The 22809-nt window shown below is 45.7% G+C and overlaps 1 protein-coding gene across 3 annotated transcripts; it reads left to right on the top strand.

Moving 5' to 3' along the window:
* Positions 1-86: 86 nt before the first annotated feature.
* snx30 (sorting nexin family member 30) lies at positions 87-11820 on the top strand. 3 transcript variants are annotated; one of them, XR_013812622.1, is made up of 10 exons: positions 87-374; positions 2211-2426; positions 2998-3135; positions 4649-4807; positions 5463-5652; positions 7046-7245; positions 7936-8025; positions 8606-8758; positions 8945-9728; positions 9834-11820. XR_013812622.1 is itself a non-coding variant. In XM_079755877.1 (9 exons), exons 1-9 carry the CDS (start codon positions 222-224, stop codon positions 9023-9025), a joined length of 1353 nt encoding a protein of 450 aa, XP_079612003.1. In that variant the 5' UTR covers positions 87-221; the 3' UTR covers positions 9026-11820. The 3 variants fall into 3 exon arrangements, 2 of the variants coding, with proteins under 2 accessions (XP_079612003.1, XP_079612002.1); XM_079755877.1 differs by having other exon boundaries at positions 3025-3135; positions 8945-11820; XM_079755876.1 differs by having other exon boundaries at positions 8945-11820.
* Positions 11821-22809: the final 10989 nt, after the last annotated feature.

Below are 22809 nucleotides of genomic sequence, written 5' to 3'. Positions count from 1 at the left end.
GATCACGTGTCAACGCAGCCCTTGTGTTTACTTCCTGGCTCGGGCGTTACTACTTCCGGACCTGCGCAGCGCGAATCAGGTGACAGTTGTGACCGACTAGCGAGTGTAGCATCTCGCCAAAGACCCTGGAAAAGCAACCTCTGAACCGACCGTAGCGACCGCGAGGAGGGTCGATTGACCGCGGGCACTGAGCGGAGGATCCCCGGGTGTCGAGCACCACGATGATTATCGGTGCGCCGCGGGGCCTGCAGCCCGTCACCGGGACCACCCACCCCCTGTCCGCCGTCCAGGAGACGCTCTCCCCGGTCCCAGATGTCACCGCCAGCTGCCACATCCCCAACAGCAGCGGCAGTGGTGGTGGTGGAGGAGATAAGGTGGGTACTCTCTACCCTCGGCTTGTGTTTCTAAATGCATGAATATATTTCTGCGTATGATTAATCTGCATTTTTGTATGGTGGTTTTCCCATATGTGGAGCAGAGTAGAGAAACGGTGACAGTCACCACTCCTGAGCCTGAATCAACAGTCGCCCTGGGTGACCGATTCAGACAACGATACCCTGAATAGAATGATCCCAAGAGCCAACTAAAGCCTGAGTCTTCTGTGATGGTTGTGTCATAGGCTCTTGGTCCATCTCAGACCACAGTCGTCTTCATTGTTAACAAGGTCGGCAACTAAAAATAACTATACATCAGCATACATGCATATGAGATGTGTGGATGTAGACGTCCTGTTAAATCTTGTTAGTTAAGTTCCCTAATCGACGTGGTTTATTATCCAGTGGCCATACATCCACACCATCTTGTGAGATGATCCCAGTGTGAAAAGGTCATTTCCATCAGCGGTGGCCGTGTATTCGAGATGGAAAGAGGTGATGGGATAAATCCATGGGACTAGAGTGAACGTCGACACAAATATAATGAATGTGCAGAAAGAAGGAATGATTATAAATACGCTTGAGGCTAATACAAACCATTACTGTAGAAACAGTCTCACTTTAAATCAGCGTCTCTGCTTTATTTACCTAACGTGATTTTAATTTGCTTTTTTGTGAGTGATTCAAAATTCCCATGACCGTTTTTTCCGAACATATAACCTGTATTCACATCACATACTCTGTTCTTCAAGTGATTTTAGGGTGGGTTCAGACAGATTACACATTATGGAGCAGGTGGGGGTTCTGGCTGAGTGATGCCTACAGCTTGACTGGTACCTCAGGGTTTGAACCTAGAACCTATGACCTGGGCCTCAAACACCCTCAATTATCAGTAGACCATCCTGTCCACAATATGTTTGCGGGTCTCACCTACAGAAATGTTATGTTGGATGTTATTTGTAAAGTGTATGGATTTGTAATAGTTTCGGTTATAGCATAGAACATTCTTTGATAGTTGTTTTAGGCTTACGGCATGTAGTGGTGAAGGATGAGTGATAGTTAGTTACTAGGTGAGATTGGATAGTGTGCCTTTAGCTCTCATGGTGGCTGGAACAAACTCTGAAGGAATTGTTTCTTCCATCGATCGCATCCAGGTTATCTGTTTAGCCAATAATCCCAGTTACTCTCTACTATTTTTAACAAGTCCACACTAGGCCACAAACACATACTGTAGTCAAACACTAATCATGTGGAGGTTTATACAAGTGAGGGAGTCTTTTCCTATCTGGGAACAGTACCCTGTTGTCATGTACCCCCGTAAAGGAAGTGCAGGAAGATTTTCTACCCAGGAGTTATTATGAAACAGCTGGGCATTCATTCATATACAGTACATTCATATACACATTCAGTCTTTTAGCAGACGCTTGACCTAGTTGCAAAGAATGAAGGGGGTGGTACACAGGATCAACGGTTCATTGTACACAATGTTTGAAGAACAAAGTTCATTCTGAATTCACCAGAAACTAAGAGATACGCAGAGATATTGTATCTCGGCAGAAGGGGTCAACAAAAGTGCACATCAGTTGAATGAGATCTTCTTCCATTTGAGGATTTAATCTTTATGCAATCTTGTTGTTCTCCCACATAAACTTTCTGTAGCGTACACTAACCGCCAGGCTATATGCCCAGCGTGTGTGTGCGTGTGCTTGCGCGTTTGTGCGTGCATGCTGCAGCAGTATCAATAAGGGTTCCATTGTAGGAGGGAATCATTATAATCATCAATAACAACACAGGAACACTCAAATGTCAAGTCCCTTTTGGCTCGTGTCTTAACAGGAAGTCGTGCTGACCAATGGCAAGCCGGTTGAGACATCAAGTCCTGCCTCGGCGTCATCGCTACTCAACCGACTCCAACTGGACGATGACCTGGAAGCTGACACGCTTGACCTCTACGCCTCCACGGAAACACGCGACCTCTTCGTCACCGTTGACGATCCCAAGAAACACGTCTCCACCATGGAGACCTACATCACCTACAGAGTCTCCACCAAGGTCTGCTATTGGCTAGTTAGTCGGCACTAAGGTCTGCCATTTGCTGGGAGTAGCAGGGATTTAGCATCTTTTGTTGATGATAGAAAAGGTTTGAACGTTAGAAAGGGAATTTGATTTTCTCATGGTGTTGGTGTCACTGGAACACGAACAAACATCAAAGCCCAATATGGACACCAAGTGATAATTAAGGCCATCTTTAACACAGAGCCACTGTGTGTGTGTGTGTGTGTGTGTGTGTGTCTGTCTGTCTGTCTGTCTGTCTGTCTGTCTGTCTGTCTGTCTGTCTGTCTGTCTGTCTGTCTGTCTGTCTGTGTGTGTGTGTGTGTGTGTGTGTGTGTGTGTGTGTGTGTGTGTGTGTGTGTGTGTGTGTGTGTGTGTGTGTGTGTGTGTGTGTGTGTGTGTGTGTGTGTGTGTGTGGTCGGTCATAAGGTTAAACAGATGTTGGCTTGTGGATAGAAATGACCTTAGGTCATCAGAAATTACATTTGTGTTAGTGATGAGCCATGAAGATGCTAGTGCAGGCAATCGGACAGTAATGAGGCGTGTAACAGTAGTTTGTGTGTGGACCCAGCCTGACTCCTCCTCCCTCCACCTTAAGACCTCGCGCATCGAGTTCGACCTGCCGGAGTACAACCTGCGCCGGAGATACCAGGACTTTGATTGGCTCAGGATGAAGCTTGAAGACAGCCAACCAACACACCTCATCCCAGTATGTCACATGACCATGTCATTGCTGTTTCTTCTATTGAGAAATGTGTCTGACCTTTTTACCCAAAGGGGTGGACTTTCCATCCGAGGCAGGTCATCAGGGAGGAGCGAGGGCCTGTTGCTCTGGGTGCTTACAGGTCATCAGGGAGCAGGGAGGAGTTAGGGCCTGTTGCTCTGGGAGACTTACAGGTTGTCTGTGGCCATTGGAGCTGCGAGTAACAATAATTTTCATAGTAAAAAAATCAAATGATCATTTTCGATGAATCTTAAGAGTCTATAAATGGACAAAAATAATAGCAAATGCCATTACAAGTTACCACATTCCAAAGTGATATCCTAAATTCTTCATCTGACAAGCAGCCAGGAAAATCAACCTTTCATTTAATTCTGATCCATGATCCAATCATTGGAATTGAACTGTAACATTGAGCAGCATATGTTTGTTTGCCTAATCAATTATCAAAAACAGATTGGATTAATTATCTGTCGGTTGACTTATTGAATCTCCTTAATGTAAGACTCCAAGCCCTAGCCGGGAGTCTAACCCCGCTCACGCTACACTATCCCGCCCCCTAACACACCACAAGCTGCCACATGACCCCCATCTCAATACACCACAGAGCAAAGACAGCATGCTTTCCTCTCCGCTCATGGCTATTGTCTCTAGAGGTTCACCCAAAGGAAACCACGTACCTTCGGCGCTCTAGAATTCCTTTGTTGTCCTCCAATCAATCCCAGAGCCTCCCTTGTGCTGTGACAGCAGACGCCACGCCATTATTCAGCTGTAACACCGCTCTCTCCATCATGTGGGCTGGGCTGAGGTAGTAAACAAGCCCAGGGACGAGGCCTGGAGCAGCCAGCTCACACTGCAGCAGTCAGAGACGACACACAGTTCACTGAGTGATGGAGTGTGATATGAGGCAGTTGGCTGTGTAATCCTGTTTTAACTTGCTGCTGGAGACCAGACCACTGGAGGCATGCTACATCCTCACCGCAGGGCTGGCTGAAAGCAGAAGGGCCTAATGGGGTCGGTCGAGTGTTTAATTTGGGAGTGGGGCGGTGGAGAGAACAGCACTACCTCACTGAAGAGCGGTGGGTCGGTTTAGGGATGGACTGGAGCCGGTTTCACTATGAATTGCTTGGTGGTGAAATACACTTACTATAATGCAGTGCCTGTCTGATTCAGTACATGGACAATAAGCATGAGGATAATTACAAGTCAATCAATCTTAAGAATCGGGCTAAGATGGAGAACTGCAGATCTACAGCTTTTAAGTGGATGGACTGGGCACCAGGAATGCTGTCCTGTGTAATACTCATCTGGTAAAGGGATTCCTTTCTTCATACAGAATTTGTACTGAATCGACATTTTCAGAATATTTTATATTGCTGAGATATATCCGTAAGAAATGAAGATCATTTTATCTGCGATTCTAATTGAAGGACGATGATGATGAATGACAGCAGGGGCCTCCTCTCAACCATCTCCTCTCTTCTCCTCCTCCTGTCTCCAGCCTCTCCCAGAGAAGTTTGTGATGAAGGGTGTGGTGGATCGCTTCTCAGAGGAGTTTGTGGAGACCAGGATGAAGGCACTAGACAAGTTCTTGAAGAGGGTGGCGGACCACCCCGTCCTCTCCTTCAACCCCCACCTCAACGCCTTCCTAACCGCCAAGGTAAGGTCACACCTCTGAAGACACCTCCGTTGTCAAAGAGAGCCCGGAGAAAGACAGTGCAAGGCCGCTTCTTGTGAAAATGTTGTATCCTTCCCCAATCCCCTCATGTATAGTACAGTATTGGGGGAACATGTAAAGCAGTGGATGAGGTGAATTGGGACACTGGTTATGCTCCTCAGAGCCTTCTCCAGCGCTGTAACAAACTAGTTCTGGTCCATAAACGAGCCGGCACGCTTGAGCTATCCCACAAAAACCAAAGGGTTGCTGTCAGAAAATAATCATTGATTGTCTATTTACCATCAGGTCCACAAATTCTAAATGTTTAGAGTCAACCGTCTAGATTGTCTTGGCAAGCACAGCGCAAAAGTCCAAAAGTACAAGTGGTTGTGATGCCACACAGGCCTGACAGCAGCGAATTCTGATACCTACTAGAAATCAGTTTTATGGATGCATTCAAGGCTTCTAGACCCTAACAAGCCGGATGGAATCACATGATTATCATCTGTTGTTTTGTTTTCAACCACCACAGTGTCTTGCTATCGGGGGGGGGGGGGGTTTGTGTATGCGCGTGTGTGTGTGTGTGTGTGTGTGTGTGTGTGTGTGTGTGTTTTTTGTGCGTGTGTAGACATAACATGTCTTGTCCCCTTACGCCCAGGACCTCAACAAGCGACAGGGCCTGGCGCTGCTGACCAAGGTGGGGGAGTCGGTGAAGCAGGCGGCGGGGGGCTACAAGCTGCGGGCGCGGCCACCGGAGTACTGCGTGATGGGGGAGTACCTCGACACCTTCAACCAGAAGCTGGGCACCATGGACCGCATCGCCCAGAGAATCCTGAAGGAGCAGACTGGTACCAGACAGGGGGCTATCCGGGGTTAGCACTAGCTGAAGGGTAGCCAGAGGATCCTCAAGGAGCAGACCGGTACCAGACAGGGGGCTATCCGGGGTTAGCACTAGCTGGAGGGTAGCCAGAGGATCCTCAAGGAGCAGACCGGTACCAGACAGGGGGCTATCCGGGGTTAGCACTAGCTGGAGGGTAGCCAGAGGATCCTCAAGGAGCAGACCGGTACCAGACAGGGGGCTATCCGGGGTTAGCACTAGCTGGAGGGTAGCCAGAGGATCCTCAAGGAGCAGACAGGTACCAGACAGGAGGCTATCCGGGGGACAAGAACAAGAACAATCCTGGTTGATTCAGGTTGTGATTCCCTTCTCATATGGTGGCACAGTAGGCAAGAAATGATCTGTTAACACACTGAGTTATAGATACAGATAATAACAGCTCAAGTAGACCCTTATCAATGTTAAGGTACAGCTTAGTGCTTATTTGACCTAGGTCCTTATTTTTAGGTATCACTATAAGTTATCATTCTTACGATGGTTAAATTTAGGTCTGTTCAGGGAGATGGTTAAGTTAAGGTTGGTTCAGGGAGATGGTTAAGTTAAGGTCTATTCTGGGAGGTGGTTAAGATAAGGTGTGTTCAGGAAGATGGTTCAGTTAAGGTGTGTAAAGGGAGAGGGTTAAGTTAAGGTGTGTTAAGGGAGAGGGTTAAGTTAAGGTGTGTTCAGGGAGATGGTTAAGTTAAGGTTGGTTCAGGGAGATGGTTAAGTTAAGGTCTATTCTGGGAGGTGGTTAAGATAAGGTGTGTTCAGGAAGATGGTTCAGTTAAGGTGTGTAAAGGGAGAGGGTTAAGTTAAGGTGTGTTAAGGGAGAGGGTTAAGTTAAGGTGTGTTCAGGGAGATGGTTAAGTTAAGGTTGGTTCAGGGAGATGGTTAAGTTAAGGTCTATTCTGGGAAGTGGTTAAGATAAGGTGTGTTCAGGAAGATGGTTCAGTTAAGGTGTGTAAAGGGAGAGGGTTAAGTTAAGGTGTGTTAAGGGAGAGGGTTAAGTTAAGGTGTGTTCAGGGAGATGGTTAAGTTAAGGTGTTTTCAGGGAGATTGTTAAGTTAAGGTGTGTTCAGGGAGAGGTTTAAGTTATGGTGTGTTATCCTATGGGTGGTGTTGTCCCCTGGGTGGTGTTATGATTGGTGTTATCCTATGGGTGGTCTTGTCTTATGGGTGGTGTTATGGGTGGTGTTGTCCTATGGGGGGTGTTTTCCTATGCGGGGCGTTATGGGTGGTGTTGTTCTATGGGGGGTGTTTTCCTATGTGGGGTGTTATGGGTGGTGTTGTCCTATGGAGGGTGTTATGGGTGGTGTTGTCCTATGGGGGGTGTTATGGGTGGTGACCGGTCTCCTGTTTCTCAGAGTACCTGGTGGAGCTGAGGGAGTACGGCTCGGTGTACGCGGGCTGGGCGGGGTCGGAGGACGCCCTGACGCGCCCCCTGGAGGGCGTGGCCGGCTGTGTGTCCACGTGCTGCGGGGCCATGGAGGACCTGAGTGAGGGCATGAGCCAGGAGCTGCTGCCGGTCCTCAGAGAGTATGTCCTCTACATCGATTCCATGAAGGTGAGCCTCATGGGGTCCAGAACCAAACCGGTTTGGGCTGGCTGAACGGTCCTCCGACCCGTTCTGACGTATTCCTGTGAGCAGAATAGTGTCAGCCTTGCTCATCCGCTGTGTTGGTGCAATGTAACTGCACAATGTAATTTACATTTTGGCCTACTTCCTGAGCTTATGTCGTCCCCTGTAATTAAACGATAAACCCAATGTACAAAAAACGTCCTAATCCTGTTGTTGTACTTGATGGTCCAACAGTTCAGTACTGTGATCTTCTGTTGTATTACTGAACTACAACTCGTAGGAAGGCTCTACAGAAAATACATGCTAGGTTTTGTTAATCCGCAAACATAGAGTTGTCTGTTAATTGTTTAACCCTATTGTTTATTGTAAAGGCATAACTCTATTACGAAACCGCCTTGCCATCTCACAGTGAGTTGCACCATCATGGTCTTCATAACCCTGAGGGATGTGCAGTGGTTTAAAACCTTTGACCGTGTTCTGCACAGGAAGTTATGCGTGACTCACATCCTCTTCCCCATTCCTGACTCTGCACATTTCTTATGTGACTCTGATCCACACCGGAACACAAACCAAGTGCAAACACAGCCACCTTCCCACAGTGGCCTTTTACATGTTTTAGTAAAAATCTTTCTGATCACATGAATGTTTTGTTGTAACAAAACATTTATGTTCCAGAACGTGTTGAAGAAGAGGGACCAGAGCCAGGCTGAGTACGAAGGCCGGCTGGAGGCCGCCGTCATACGCAAACAGGAGGAGAAGACGCCGGTAGGACTTCACTCCTGTCAAATTGCTAGATTTGGGTTGCGGTGCACAATTCCCACCAGAAGGGGGTAGCATTTATATTCAATTTTGTTCCACGTTTCAACAAGGAAGTGAGAAAATGTCAAATCTTTTGACCCTCTAAAGGCTTCTGTCATTTTAGTTTGAGTTCTCAAGGCTGCTGTTTTTCCAGTTTTTCCTCTAAAGGCTTCTGTCTTTGTAGTTTGTCCTCCAGGCTGCTGTAGTTTGTCCTCAAGTCTGCTGTAGTTGTAGTTTGTCCTCAAGGCTGCTGTAGTAATTGGTCCTCTGAAGGCTGCTGTAGTTGTAGTTTGTCCTCAAGGCTGCTGTGGTTGTATTTTGTCCTCTGAAGACTGTTGTAGTTCTGTGTGTGTTATCTGAAGGCTGCTGTAGTTGTAGTTTGTCCTCTGACGGTGGCTGTAGTTGTAGTTTGTCCTCTGAAGGCTGCTGTAGTTGTAGTTCTGTGTGTCCTCTGAAAGCTGCTGTGGTTGTAGTTTGTCCTCTGAAGGTGGCTGTAGTTGTAGTTTGTCCTCTGAAGGCTGCTGTAGTTGTAGTTCTGTGTACCCAGGTGCCGGTGGAGGTGGAGAAGTGCCAGGACAGGGTGGAGTGTTTCAATGCGGACCTGAAGGCAGACTGGGAGCGCTGGCAGAGCAACAAGAGACAGGACTTCAGACAGCTGCTCACCAGCATGGCCGACAAGAACATTAACTACTTCGAGAAGGTACGTCTGGGCCTGAGGCTGGGGGCTCCATCCAAAGGGTCACGTTCCCCATGAAGATAGAGAGATGGAGATACTGTGTTCTGACAAAGAATACAACATGATGCTGTCTATTTATGATGTGAGATGCAAAAAAATTGTGATGTCATTAATTGATTTATACCTCCCTCCCTCCCTCCCTCCCTCCAGTGCCAGTCAGCGTGGGAGTCTCTGGTCTCTCAGTTACAGGACGACCAGGCAGAGAATACCAATGAGACAAACTGCGACTAATGCAGACGCGTATATATACACACACACACACACACACACACACACACACACACACACACACACACACACACACACACACACACACACACACACACACACACACACACACACACACACACACACACACACACAGAGACAGATACAGATTGCACACTAACACAGACACACACTCTCCGATGCCAAGGAAAAAGGACCAATCGGGCTACTTTAAGTGCTGGACTTGGCCCCTCCCCCCTTTTTCCATGTGACCTGATGTCACTGGAAGAAGAGATGACTGGTGCCTCCGCCCCCACCAACACCACGGTGATGAGGATAAAGGAACAGTGGAGGGAGGTGGAGACGCTTGTGATGTTGTGATTTTTCGGTTGTTTTCTAAGACCTTTTGTATTTTATATCTGTAGACGACTCAGTGGCCGGTGGTCCGCCTTCGTGTCTCTCCACCGCCCCGACCTCTAGATGCTCACGCTTTAGATGAGGTTGTATCTAGGCCTTTATTCCAGGGGCCTGGAAGACGGAGACTTGGATGTATTCAGTCTGAACTGCCCTTGGATGCCTGGCTCCAGGCCAGGGCAGGGGAAAGGCTCTTCTGTCTTTGGAGAGCAGAGTTTTGATACCATCACTATTCACTGCTTCCACACATGTGAACACATCCAAGGCCAATGAGAACCCATCATTCTCTCTTTAATGCGTTTGCATACTTTAGGTGAGTGGTCTTCAGTCGCCTCCGGTTCCACTGTTTGTTCTGTTTCTCCTGTTCAGCAGAATATCTGTTCTTAATTCCTCTTATTTACTCACTAATTATCTGCAGGAGCCACTAATAAAATCTACGCCCTTCATTGTGCTCCGTTTGACGATGATCCAGAACTCCAGTTGGTTGGTTGGTTGGTTTGGTTTCACTGGCTGATAGTGATGGAGTAATGCTATTGTTCAAAGAAAGAAGAGGACAGAGGCAGGACATTCCAGAGGTCTGTCCCAAGGTGTAATTCTATCTGAGAAAATGTTTGATTAAGTCTTGATCTTGATTTCATCTCAGATTAAACCGTGATTCCCCCTTCTTTATGTTCTTAAAGAATGACACAGATATTCGGTCAGAGTTAAGGGATTGTTGGAAGTTGTGGTTGTTTCCCACAGAGTTATTGTCTGTATTTTTGGTGTCCACAACCCTGTGAGTTAATAAGAACAGGTAGTGGCGTCGAAACATCTTTTAATGACCATATCTGGCTAGGTGGAGAACTGACTGGAGAAACACCGCCACCTCGCCACTCAAAGTGTACCAGTAACTCCTACAAAATATATTGACCACATTTGTAGTGCTCAAAACATTTCCCAACAATTGCCTTTTCTTATAAGCAAAAGGTTTACTAGTGGTTGACGGCAGCGGTTCCTCTATTTAACCAATGCAAACTTTGTTTGAGGGCTGCTTTGATAAAGGGGTGGGAGGATTACTCCAAGCCAATTTTGACGTCACAAGTAGGCGTGGCCACCCAGATACATGTATAGGAAGACAGCCGCCACATAGTTGGATAAATTCCCCATCACCTGGACATTACCAACTTGTACAGGCCGAATCTGGGTGGACGCTTGGATGTCACCATAGGGTATATTTAGAAATGGCTCTTAAAGATGTTAGAGTGTCTCTTTGTACACAAACTGAACAGGATGGTGTGTCCTTGCTTCAAACACCAGTGTGTGACTTTAAGCATGTGAGAAGTACGGATGTAGATACAGCCTTCTCTACGTCTACAGCAACAACGGCTGGGGTTTGGTCAGCGGTTTTGTTAATATCATTTTTATGACATGTTTTCCCACCATTATGGCCTCTTGTCCGCCCTCCTCTATCACCTTTGAACCCTGTAAACAAACGACTCTACTGGGGGACCAGTTTATTTTTTAAATTGTATTTTGTACCATAATTGTTTTGTAACTACTTTTCAAGATCTGTTGTTTCCCTGTTTTCTTTGAAAGACTCTTGACAGTTGTAATGTGTCGGGATGGATTTATAACACCATGAAGAATCCTTTCATGTTTGACATGACGAGATGTAAATATGCAGCGTTGACGTCCATTGAGTCAAGGTGTTGCCTCAGATGGAGGCTGCTTCGTTTTATTGGCCTATGAATGGAGTAACATGAGACAGCCTTCTTATTAAACCCGGATATGATGTGTGTTTCTGGAGAGGTACTGGGCCAGAGAATGTGAACCCTAGTGTTTAGGCTGAAGGGGAGGTTGACCGCCCTCTGTACTGAAGACCCCCCTGCCATTATACATCACCTTTAAAATGCACCCGGGACTTTTGGACAATGACATTTATCTGCTTTAATGCATTACGTACAGTTTATCCCCAAATATAACTTAAAATATACAAAGTGAAGAATCTATTTTTATAATGGGAACAGGTATGTTGACTGATGTGTTTACAATGAGGTGTATGTTTGCCTGGATATGGGTGTTGAGGTAACTGTATATTAATAATTATAAATTTATTAAGACACACCATTAAGAATGGTACGGACAGGTAGCCTGATTGGCAGGAGTGTGTGTGTGTCTCTCTCTTTCTCTCGCTCTTGCTCTCTCACAGACAGACAGACAGACGTGTAGTAAACACTCATCCGTGTTTATCGCATCAGTAATAAGGGTTAGGTAGGGGTTCTTATTGGGGACAGCCTACTAGCATCCAGCTCCCCTCCCTCTGTTATTCAGCTCTGGGTCATGTTCTTGGCTTCTGGCCGCTGATCCATGTCTGTCATTTCTAAATCTGTTCTAACCATCTTTTGGATGCTAAATAACATTGTCATGATTAAAAAAATTAAATAAAAAAACGCCTGTATATTGATGTCGTTTTGATGCAAATTATCTTTACCTCACATCATCATTTAGATATATTGGACCAATAATAAAAGGGATAATACTAATCCATAGCTCTGAAAAAGTTTTTCTTCTCTCTCGTGTCATGAATCTGATGGCCAAGCGGTTTTCTAAGGCAAGACTCTGATGAGGGTAAACAGCTTTCCCTGACGCTGTGGTCTGCAGGTGGGCGAATACAAGTCAGGGTTGTCATTCGGATCCAAGGAAAGGTCTTCAATCTGTTTGCTTCTTCTTGTACTTTAGTTAGCTTGTGTGCAGGGACATGGCAGTGTTCCCACTTTAAGAGCCCCATCCTGTACTCTAGCCAATTTGAGGTTTATTTTAGGATAGCGACCTATTTAACTCCATGGGAGATTCTTCTAATATGAAACGAATGAGGTTTTATGAGAAACTTAAATAGAATGATTTGTATGTCTGTCATAAGTGACATTCATCTGCCGTGAACATACAAGCCCCGCTCCTAAACACCCCAAAACCCGGTCATTCTGAAGGGGCCTTGTGATCTGCGTTTTTTTCTCTACCAAACGGTGTCCTCTTCGTATTTCCCCTTGCTTGTGACGAAGAAAGGTCCTGGTTACCACCTCCCATCCAAAATGTTCTTCCCAATGTGCAGATCTGAGATACTCCTTCAACCCATCAGTGGTTCTCTTCCTAATCTTGCGGCCAAGGATCCAAATATATAATCCTAATTGCGGCTACAAACTGGGATTCTCCATGTGTCCTTGACTGAGCCACAACCCCGGCCACGGCCCTCCAGCCAATGGCAGGTCCTTGAAGGTGATATGGGAAAGTGTGCTTACCGGCATTACCCCATTGTGATTGTCGGGCTTCAGCTGTCACGATTCCCTCACTCAGTTTATCATCATCGCCCCAACTTGAATTTGATGAAATGTAATGATCGTGCTGGGAAGGGACCCCTTTATTGGCCACTGGTGTTGCTTATACATCAAAGATACTGACTGGATGACCTGTGGGGCTCCTGTCTGTGGTGGGGGTGTTGGTAGGGCTACATAGCCTTCATCCCTACACTCCAAAGGCCCTCCAAATCGTTACCCCTCAGCTTCAGGGATTCAGCAACGGTTCCGGATCTCCTGTTGGCTCCGGCAGCACACAGACACAGTCCAACAGAAGTCTACAGTCCAACAGCTCCAAAAGTCGACACACTTGGGAGCAGTCGGTTTGTAGACTGGGACGATGGTGGAAACTGGTTACCCTGTGAAGCTACAGTATGGTTGCTCATGGTATCTTTTAAACCAACTAACTTGTAAACCACTTGATAAGTGACTCACACCTGCCACTCTGCTACACCTGCTGGACTTGTTCCAAGCAATGTTTCTATAGGTAACCTGGGAGATGACCAGAATGAGAAGGTGGTATGCTCAGATATGTTGTAAGCAAACAACACCTGTGTGTGATCCTACCGCCTCCTCTTCTTTCAGACGGAGGGTTCAGGGGTTATGTAGTGTAGAATTCATCACAGAGCGTGAATATCAAATCATCTTTCCAATCTAAACTATTTGACAAGTTCAATATGCCATGCGTCATTCAACAGTTGTTCACTTATAGTTGTGTTGATTTACACCATTATCGGCATACAGTCACACCAATCAAACAAAACAAGACACAAAGAGTTAAGTTAACAGCCAGGTCGACCATTGCCCGTATTCACAAAGAATCTTAGGGCTAAAAGTAACTCATAAGTGGCAGATTTAGGAGAAACTCCTAAAAATAATTCATGTGTCAGTCTTACATTTAGGACTCCTAATTTATTCGACTAAGAGCAATTTACAAAGCATTTTAGGCCTAAAAGTAGCACCTAAGTCTAGGAGAACTTAGAAGTCCTCAAGAGGATTCCTAACTCAGTAAGAACTATTCACAAAGAATCTGAAAATGGCTGCAGCGAGAAAAGTTTTGGAGACAATGGAGTACTGCAAATTGATAAAGATATAGGCATAAATAGATATAGGCTAAATTGTGAGGGTATCAAACTTGTGGTTAAATTAGTGCGGGATGACGTCCCCAACAAACAGGAATAACCTGATCAGTCCGGAGATAAAATGTTTGGCAACACTTAGATATTTAGCTAGAAGGAAAATGTAACTTTGCAATACAGACGATTTAGGAATATCACACCCATCAGTGATGGTTAAAACACACGTGGGCATTTGAACAGAAAGAAACACTTGGTCATACTTACACACTTTACCACAGCATTGGCCTACTGAATGCCACAGATACATTTTAAAGGGGACATATCATACCACCAGGTGTGAGTGTGATTAGCCATTACAAGCCGTTTTCAAAATGTGCAGCATTGTGACATCACAGGTGGGCGTGTCCATCTAGATGTGTGACGGATAGATGGACACGCCAACCTGTGATGTCAAAATGCTGCACATTTTCAAACCTACTTGTAATGGCTAATCACACTCACACCTGGTGGTATGATATGTCCCCTTTAAGCATTGGACTGAATGCCACATAAACATATAGATATGTCTTTGCACGTTTGCAACGTTTACATTTCAAGGAAAAGTATATGGCTCTACTGGTGTTGCTTAGGCCAATAGCCTTTTGAGGCAGTGTTGTTTCTGAATATTAATTTTAAGGGCCAATATTGCTTACTATCATATTAGTCACCATGTCTGTGGACCAGAGGCGAAGCTAGACCTTTTTTGGGTGGGCTCAAGCCCACCCAAAACCTGCCTTAGCCCGTCCTATCGTTTCGTCCTCAAATCGAATATTCTACCGTTTTTTTTTTACACAAGCAACGAGAGGATGGATGCTGTACAGTACACTAATGAACATGCTCAAATGGGCTAGTGAAATCGAGCGCAACATTCCTGCAGGAAACTCTCACCTCTGATTGGTGGGTGGGCGTCTCCTGTTTGACAAATCCGAAATGCAGCTCGAGCGCACATAACATAGTTTCTGCTGTTTCGTCCGTCATAACATGACCAGGTAATAATTCATTTTAAAACCTTGACATAATCTGTTAGATATCTATTAAATGACAGTTGACCGCAAGGCGATTCTATCTATGCCTCTTCTTGAATTGCTTCATGCTTTAGTCGGGCTTGTAATGGTCCGTACTCCGTAGCATGATAAGCTAAAGCATGATAAGCTAACACACCGGCGCCGAAGCGCTGCGGTGCGCAGTTTGCACGTCAAATGCCGCCCCTAGCATCAATAGGAAGCGTCGCGCTCCAGCACCGTTGTGATTATGTTTTGAAAGAAGCAGATCACATAGTCGGTATTGGCTACCATAACGTTGTACCAGTTGTTTTATGACTACATATATAGCCCTGATGCCCATGATCATCTGTTTGTGCTTACAATGATAGTCATTTTAATTCATAGTTTCTTTATGCACATTTCTGCTTTCCATAGATGGACATACGTTATTTTTTTAAAAGAAGTCAGCCAGGTGAGATAATATAAATCTAGCAACAAATAATGTGTTAGCCTTTATTTCTTTGTTGTTAGTTGTTATACTGTATTACTTTGTATTTTTTGCTGACAGCACGAAGAAGGGGAGATGAGGAGAGGGAGAAAAAAAGAGAGCAAGATGAAACAGGTGATAACATGATCAGGTAGTCAAGAAGACCATAATAAGCATATTTTTGACCACATTTATTGCATTTGCCCATATTTATCTACTCAATCTTTACAAACTGCTCTGTCCCACTGCACATGGACAGGTTATAGTGTAGGCCTACTTTATTTACCTCAGACATTTGCCCCTCGGCTTGTTTGCTTTATTTATTATTTTGAAAGTTTATAACTACTTCCTTACTAAACGTTTGAATGTATGTAAAGAGCGAGATAGGAGCATGGAGAGAGTGCGAATGCAAAGAGGGCAAGAGCAGGATGGAGAGATGGGGGACACACTGAGGGTGCGAGACCTGGAAGAAGCAGGTGAGAAAAAGGCATTGATTGTTATAGGGGCAAACAACCTCACTAACTATATAAAGAAAGCACATTATGTCTAAACTTCATTTCATGGATGACTGTCTTTAAATATTTATGTTTATGTTACTAAGGAGAAAGAGAAGAGCAAGGAGAGTGTTTGGAAGGTGAGCAGCAGACCAGAGAGGTGCATGAAAAAGCACAAATAAAGGAGAAAGTGGAAGCAACAGTGTCTGCAGATATGGCTTGTAATCTAGGTGATAAGGACACTGGTCCTAAACAACTGAAGCTGCCTCAGTACCCACAAGATCAGTTTGGAATACAAAAGAGAGCCTTTCAGTCTAACTGGTTCCAGAGTTTTACTTGGCTAGAATATTCATTGAGAAGAAATGCTGCATTCTGTTTTGCTTGTAGGGTGTTCGGCAAGAGATTAAAAAAGGAGGAATTTGTGAATGGTGGGATCAAAAATTGGAAACATGCACTGAGCATGTTTCAGAAACATGAAACCAAACAATGCCACAAAGACAGTGTACTCTGCTGGCATAGCTATAAAGCAAGTAAATCAACAGGCAGTGTTCTACAGCAAATAGAGTCTGCAAGTTCCAGTGAGATAACTGAGAGAAGGGAATACTTGAAACGTATTGTGGAAGTGACACGTATGCTGGGGAAACAGGGTTGTAAGAGCCAATTTTAGTTTATTTTCAATTTGTAAAGGTGTGTTATTTTTAGTGCTATATCTATAAGTAAGGAAACGTTTTGAATAATACTTAATATGTTTTAGTTTTGCGTTCAGTCAGTTTGCGTTGTCTATTGTTGTTTTACGACCGATTAATGCCGTAACTTGTGGTTCTGCGCATGACTGTTAGAGTAATGTTTCTATGTTGGTTTTTGGAGAACGGAGAAGTTGGTAGGTGTGGATCGAAATAAGTTTTTGATCGTCGTCGTCTTCGTCGTCGTCGTCGTCTTCGTCGTCGTGTTTCCATGGCATGTTCTATTGGATGAACATGTAAAAGAAAAAGGGATCATAACTTTGAACATCTATTCGGTATTGGACCGAAGAACATGTAAACTTGGATTACCTGATGTTTTTTTTTTTTTTTTTTTGGATAAATAAACCCCGCACAAGTTATCCTGCTTCCTCGTGAGTTCTATGGGTTCTTTTGGAATAAGATTGGATACGACACATGCGTCAAAGCATCGAATTACAACAACCTACAAACTATATGGCCTTTATGGTTAGTCGGCCACAACATTAAGTCAAAAACTTTCGAAATGGACAGATGGTGTTTGGATAACGAGCCCGAGGGATCAGGCTAATTTCTGGAGCCGTTGGATAGCGCGCCTGACTACTTTGGATTGCCGACAGTGATCAAAGAAGAAATAAGGAATATAAAGCGCTAAATTGACAGTGGATACATTGTTACCTTTTATGGCTGGACGTTGGCTGTTTCACGTTAGTTTCTGATTCCAGTATCCTTAAAAGAGCAACTGCCGTGAGCTGATTGGGGCTGGCTACGTCATGGCTGAGCCAGCCGACGGTGAAGCGGTTGCAAATGGTGCAGTTGCGGATGATGACCAAAAGAGGGCGGTCGAAGACACAGAAAAAACTGTGAGTGGAAAGTTGCATGACTGTATTAATGCAAGAAGAGGAAGATTAAGGCAACTTACTGGAAGGTCTAACAGAGTTGAAGAGTTAATGGAAAATGGCCTTAACTTGGAGGAAGTTAAAGACAGGATGGAATATTTCAAAACACTTTTTGAGGATTTCAAGAAATGTAACACCGCAGTTCTGCTTCATCTTAATGAGGATGAAAAGAGTGTCGATCAGGATGATTGGTACGAACCTAAAGCAGATAAATTTGAGAGCTTTATCCAAGCAGCTGATGTGTGGATTAAGGATGTTGAACTTACTCAAGCATGTGAAGTTGGAGTTGCTCATATGGACAGTGTTTCTATTGTGACACGTTCCAGTATTTCCAAGTCTGGCAGTGGACGTTCCAATGCGTCATCAGCGTCTTCTGCATGCTTAAAGGAAGAAGCTAAGCGCGCAGCTCTGGAAGCCAAGGCGGCTGGGCTTAAGCAAAAACAAGCGTAAGAATTAAAGGAGGCTCAGCTCAAAGCAGAGCAGGAGGAGTTGAAAATTAAAACGGCTTTGGCTATGTCTAAGGCTAAAATCAAGATTTACGAAGAATATGACGCCCAGGAAAATGGTGATATCACATACGAGTATGCTGATGATGCCAACACGCCACGCACTCCTGCAGAGTAACAAGCAGAAAATAGTTCCCCAGCCAAAACATTGGATGTAAAGCTGCCAGTCAAGTCCTATGCGTTCGCTGGAGCTAGACCAAAGTTGCTAAAGGCGGACAGTACTTACCAATCAGCCAGCGGGTTTCCGCAGCAACAAGGTAGCGCTGCAAATGACATCTGCAACGTCATGAAGCAGCAGAACGATATCACAGAGCTGCTTGTAAAAAGTCAGCAGTTGGCTCGTCTGCCACAGCGGGATGTTCCTGTGTTCAGTGGCGACCCACTTGACTTCAGATCCTTTCTGAAAGCGTTCCAGCACACAGTGGACTCAAGATCTGACAACAGTGCAGATAAGTTGTACTTTTTAGAGCAATATACAAAAGGTGAGCCACAAGACCTCGTAAAGGGCTGTCAGCACATGCCTGCTGACCATGGTTACCAGCAAGCCATGGACCTGTTGGAGGATCGCTATGGCAACCCACTGAAAATCGCCACTGCGCTATTGGAAAAGGTGTTTAAGTGGCCGCAAATAAAGTCAGAGGATGCAAAGGCACTCAACAACTTTTCAGTTTTCCTTCTGAGTTGCCGTCACGCCTTGCAGGATGTGGATTATATGGACGAGCTTGATAACCCCACCAACATGAGAGTTATCGTCTCTAAGTTGCCCTACAAGTACAGAGAAAAGTGGAGGTCGCAAGCCTTTGAAATTCAGGAAAGGAGTCGGCGGAGAGTGAGATTCAATGACCTCGTTGCCTTTGTAGACAAGCAGGCTAAGATCGCCACAGACCCTCTCTTTGGAGATTTACAAGGCGCCTCAACTGAAAAGAAAGAACAAACAAAGTTTCTGGAGGGAAGAAGGCAAGAAAGGCTAAAAGGAAGCAGCTTTGCTACTAATGTAGCTGCATCAAAACGGGGCGAAAACGACCATTCAAAAGGGAATGCAATTGGAACACCAATCTATGCTGCTCTCAATAAGCCATGTTTGTTCTGCAAAAAGAATCATACACTAGTGGAGTGCCATGGTATTGCAGAAAAACCACATAAGGAAAAGCTGGATTTCATCAAGAAGGCTGGTCTCTGCCTTGGATGCCTAGTTAAAGGGCATGTAAGTAAGGACTTTAAAAGGAGAATGACATGTCAGGTATGTTCACAAAAACATCCGAGCATGCTGCACATTCAAAGAAAGGAAGCTGTTTCCCAACAGGCAGGTGCAGAAAGTCAGGAGGAGGCTTTTTCAGAACAAACAGTAGTTTCAAGCACACTTGTAAGTCTAAATCAGAAGAAAATTGCCTGTGATGAGGCCGGAGACAAGTGTGTTCTTGCTATTCTTCCAGTCTATGTCAAGGCAAAGAGAGGTAGCAAAGTTGTGCAAACGTATGCATTTGTTGACCCTGGGAGCTCTGCTACGTTTTGCACGGATTCCTTGGCAAGGCAGCTGAATCTTCAGGGAAAGAGTACTGAGCTCGTCTTAACTACAATGAGTTCAACTAAACATGTAAAAAGTTGCCTTCTCAGAGACTTGGAGGTCAGTGGACTTCAGGAAGATAACTTCATCGACTTGCCAAAGGTTTTCACCCAAAAAGGCATCCCGGTAACAAAGGAGCATATTCCGTCACAGGAGGACGTGGGAAAGTGGCCATATCTTCAGGGAGTGAAGTTGCCGTGCATTGATGCTGAAATAGGGCTTCTTATAGGTAATAATGTTCATGAAGCCTTTGAGCCATGGAATGTTATTCACAGCCAAGACAGCGGCCCATATGCTGTGAAAACTGTTCTTGGTTGGACCGTTAATGGCCCGCTTAGAGAACACAGAGACAGTGAGTTAGACGACAGTGAACAGCACCCAGTCACAGTCAACAGGATTTCCCTAGAGTCAGTTGAAGAACAACTCATCCAGCAATACAATGCAGATTTTCCTGAGCGTAGTTGCAATGACACTCTGGAAATGTCACAAGACGACAAGCGGTTTATCGGCTCTGTATCCGGGTCAGTATGTCATACAGATGGGCATTATTACATCAACCTCTCCACGAAAAAACCTGTGATCAATGTTCCAATTAACAGAAGTGCCGCAGTGCAGCGTGCGCTGAATCTCAGGAGGAAGCTCAGCAAAAGCAGTGGATTTCACCAAGAATACACAAGCTGTATAGGTGACATGCTGAAAAAGGGGTACGCAGTCAAGGTACCAGAAGTTCAGCTGACCCGACAGGACGGAAGAGTGTGGTACATCCCGCACCATGGGGTGTACCACCCACAGAAGAAGAAGCTGCGTGTGGTCTTCGACTGCGCTGCTAGCTTTCAGGGGACGTCACTAAACAAAGAGCTGCTTCAGGGTCCGGACCTGACTAACTCCCTCATTGGAGTGCTGGCACGCTTCCGACAGGATTATGTCGCTATGATGGCTGATGTGGAAGCCATGTATCACCAAGTGAGAGTTCCAGAAGAAGACACAGACCTTCTGCGCTTTTTGTGGTGGCCGGAAGGGGATCTGGAGCAGGAGATGGAAGAGTACAAAATGGTTGTCCACCTCTTCGGTGCCACTTCTTCTGCTAGCTGTGCCAACTTCGCTTTAAGAAGAACTGCGGAGGAGAACAGGTCTGGGGCCTCATCCGAAGCAGTGGCCACTGTTCTCAAGAATTTCTACGTCGATGATTGCTTGAGGTCAGTCAGTCACCACGCTGATGCCGTCGCACTGTATAATGACCTCACAACCTTGTGCGCCTCAGGAGGGTTTCACCTGACAAAGTGGACAAGCAATAGCCGCACCTTTTTGATGGAGATTCCAGAGAGGGAGAGGGCCAAGGAGGTAAAAGACCTAGATCTGACTAAAGACGTGCTTCCTGTCGAAAGAGCGCTAGGCGTGCTCTGGTGTATTGAGTCTGACTGTTTCAAGGTCAGAGTTAACATAGGCAGGAAGGCAAATACAAGAAGAGGAGTTTTGTCGGTCGTAAGCTCCATATACGACCCGCTAGGGCTCCTTGCTCCAGTTGTGCTTCCAGCCAAGATCTTTCTCCAGCAGCTGTGCAAAGGAAAGCTTACATGGGACGAGGAAATGCCCGACCACCTTGCACTCTACTGGAACGCTTGGATTAATGAACTGTCTCAGCTTTCCACCTTTCAAGTAAGGAGATGCATTAAACCTGAGACATTTGGACCTATCGTTACTGCACAGCTGCATCATTTCTCGGATGCAAGCGAGACTGGCTATGGAACAGTGGCATTTCTGAAACTGACAAATGGTGAGGGACATGTGCATTGTGCCTTCATGATGGGCAAGGCGCGGGTGGCTCCACTAAAGCAAACCACCATTCCACGCATGGAGCTAACTGCTGCTGTGGTAGCTGTCAACATGGACAAAATATTAAAGAAGGAGCTCCAGCTGGAGTTACAGGACTCAGTGTTCTGGACCGACAGCACCGCTGTGCTGAAATACATAGCAAATGAGTCACTGCGTCTTAAAACCTTTGTTGCCAACAGAGGGGCAACTACAGCGGACCAATGGCGGTACATCAGCACCGCAGAGAACCCAGCTGACTGTGCCTCCCGTGGGCTATCTGCAAAGCAGTTCATGGCCAAGCAGAGCTGGATTGAAGGGCCAGTCTTAAAGGTTCCAGACGTTCAATGTTCAGAAACGCTCGACTTGGAGAAGCTTTCTGAGGATGATGATGAGGTGAGGAAGGCTGTCATCGTGCACCGCACTGCGGTAACCGAAGGCTCTGATACTTTGGACAGGTTAATGAACCACTATTCTAGCTGGCATCGTTTAAAAGGAGCTATAGCATGGATGCTCCGACTCAGAAAAAATCTGCTGCTTTTGAGCAAAAAGCGTCAAGAGTTGGAGGTTGCAGTTTCCCAGGATGATACTGGCTCAAGCAAACAAGTGGATAATAAGAAAAGCAAGATGCAACAGTATAAGTTGTCATTGAACAAAGGGCCACTTACAGTGGAGAACTTGAACAAAGCAGAATTGGAGATCATCAGTTACTGCCAACGCCGCAGGTTCAAGACAGAAATCTCAGTACTGGAACAAAAGAAAGGGCTAGTGAAAGGGAACAGCCCAATCCGTAAGCTGGACCCAGTGCTACAAAATGGCATTCTGAGAGTCGGGGGTCGCCTCAGTAAGTCAGCGATGCCTGAGGAATCAAAACATCCCATTATCATGCCAAATGACGTGCATCCCACAATGCTGCTCCTGCGGGACATACATGAGAAGATTGGACATGCTGGGAGAAACTTTATGCTTTCTCGCCTACGCCAGAAATTCTGGGTCCCGGCAGCTAACTCAGCAGTGAGAAAACTCATATCCAGGTGTGTCACATGCAGAAGATTGCAAGCAAAGGCTCTTGGGCAAAAAATGGCAGACTTACCACCAGATAGACTGCTAGCAGACAAACCACCTTTCACCAATGTAGGCGTGGACTATTTCGGGCCTATGGAAGTCAAAAGAGGTCGTAGTATCGTTAAAAGATACGGCGTGCTGTTTACCTGTTTGACAACCCGTGCCGTGCACCTTGAGGTCTCTCACACACTAGACACGGACTCCTGCCTCAACGCTCTCCGTCGCTTCTTGTGCAGGAGAGGTCAAGTTTCAATCATGAGGTCGGACAACGGCACCAACCAAGTCAGTGCAGACAAAGTTTTGCGGGCAGCTATGAAGCATTGGAATCAAGCCAAAATACAAGATGCTTTGGCACAAAAGGTTATCCAGTGGATTTTCAACGCGCCTGCCGGTCCACACTTCGGAGGAGTATGGGAAAGGC

The sequence above is a fragment of the Pollachius pollachius genome, assembly GCF_949987615.1.
Source record: "Pollachius pollachius genome assembly, chromosome: 18".
NCBI lineage: Eukaryota > Metazoa > Chordata > Actinopteri > Gadiformes > Gadidae > Pollachius > Pollachius pollachius.
Note: the sequence above shows the minus strand (reverse complement) of the source record. Positions and strands in the feature narration are given on the sequence as shown.

Bases quoted from the DNA above. Each gene is read 5' to 3' on its own strand.
- snx30 (XM_079755876.1), top strand. From the start codon at position 222: ATGATTATCGGTGCGCCGCGGGGCCTGCAGCCCGTCACCGGGACCACC. The intron at 3,136-4,648 runs GTATGTCACATG...TCCTGTCTCCAG, and splicing joins AACCAACACACCTCATCCCA to CCTCTCCCAGAGAAGTTTGT. The intron at 4,808-5,462 runs GTAAGGTCACAC...CCTTACGCCCAG, and splicing joins ACGCCTTCCTAACCGCCAAG to GACCTCAACAAGCGACAGGG.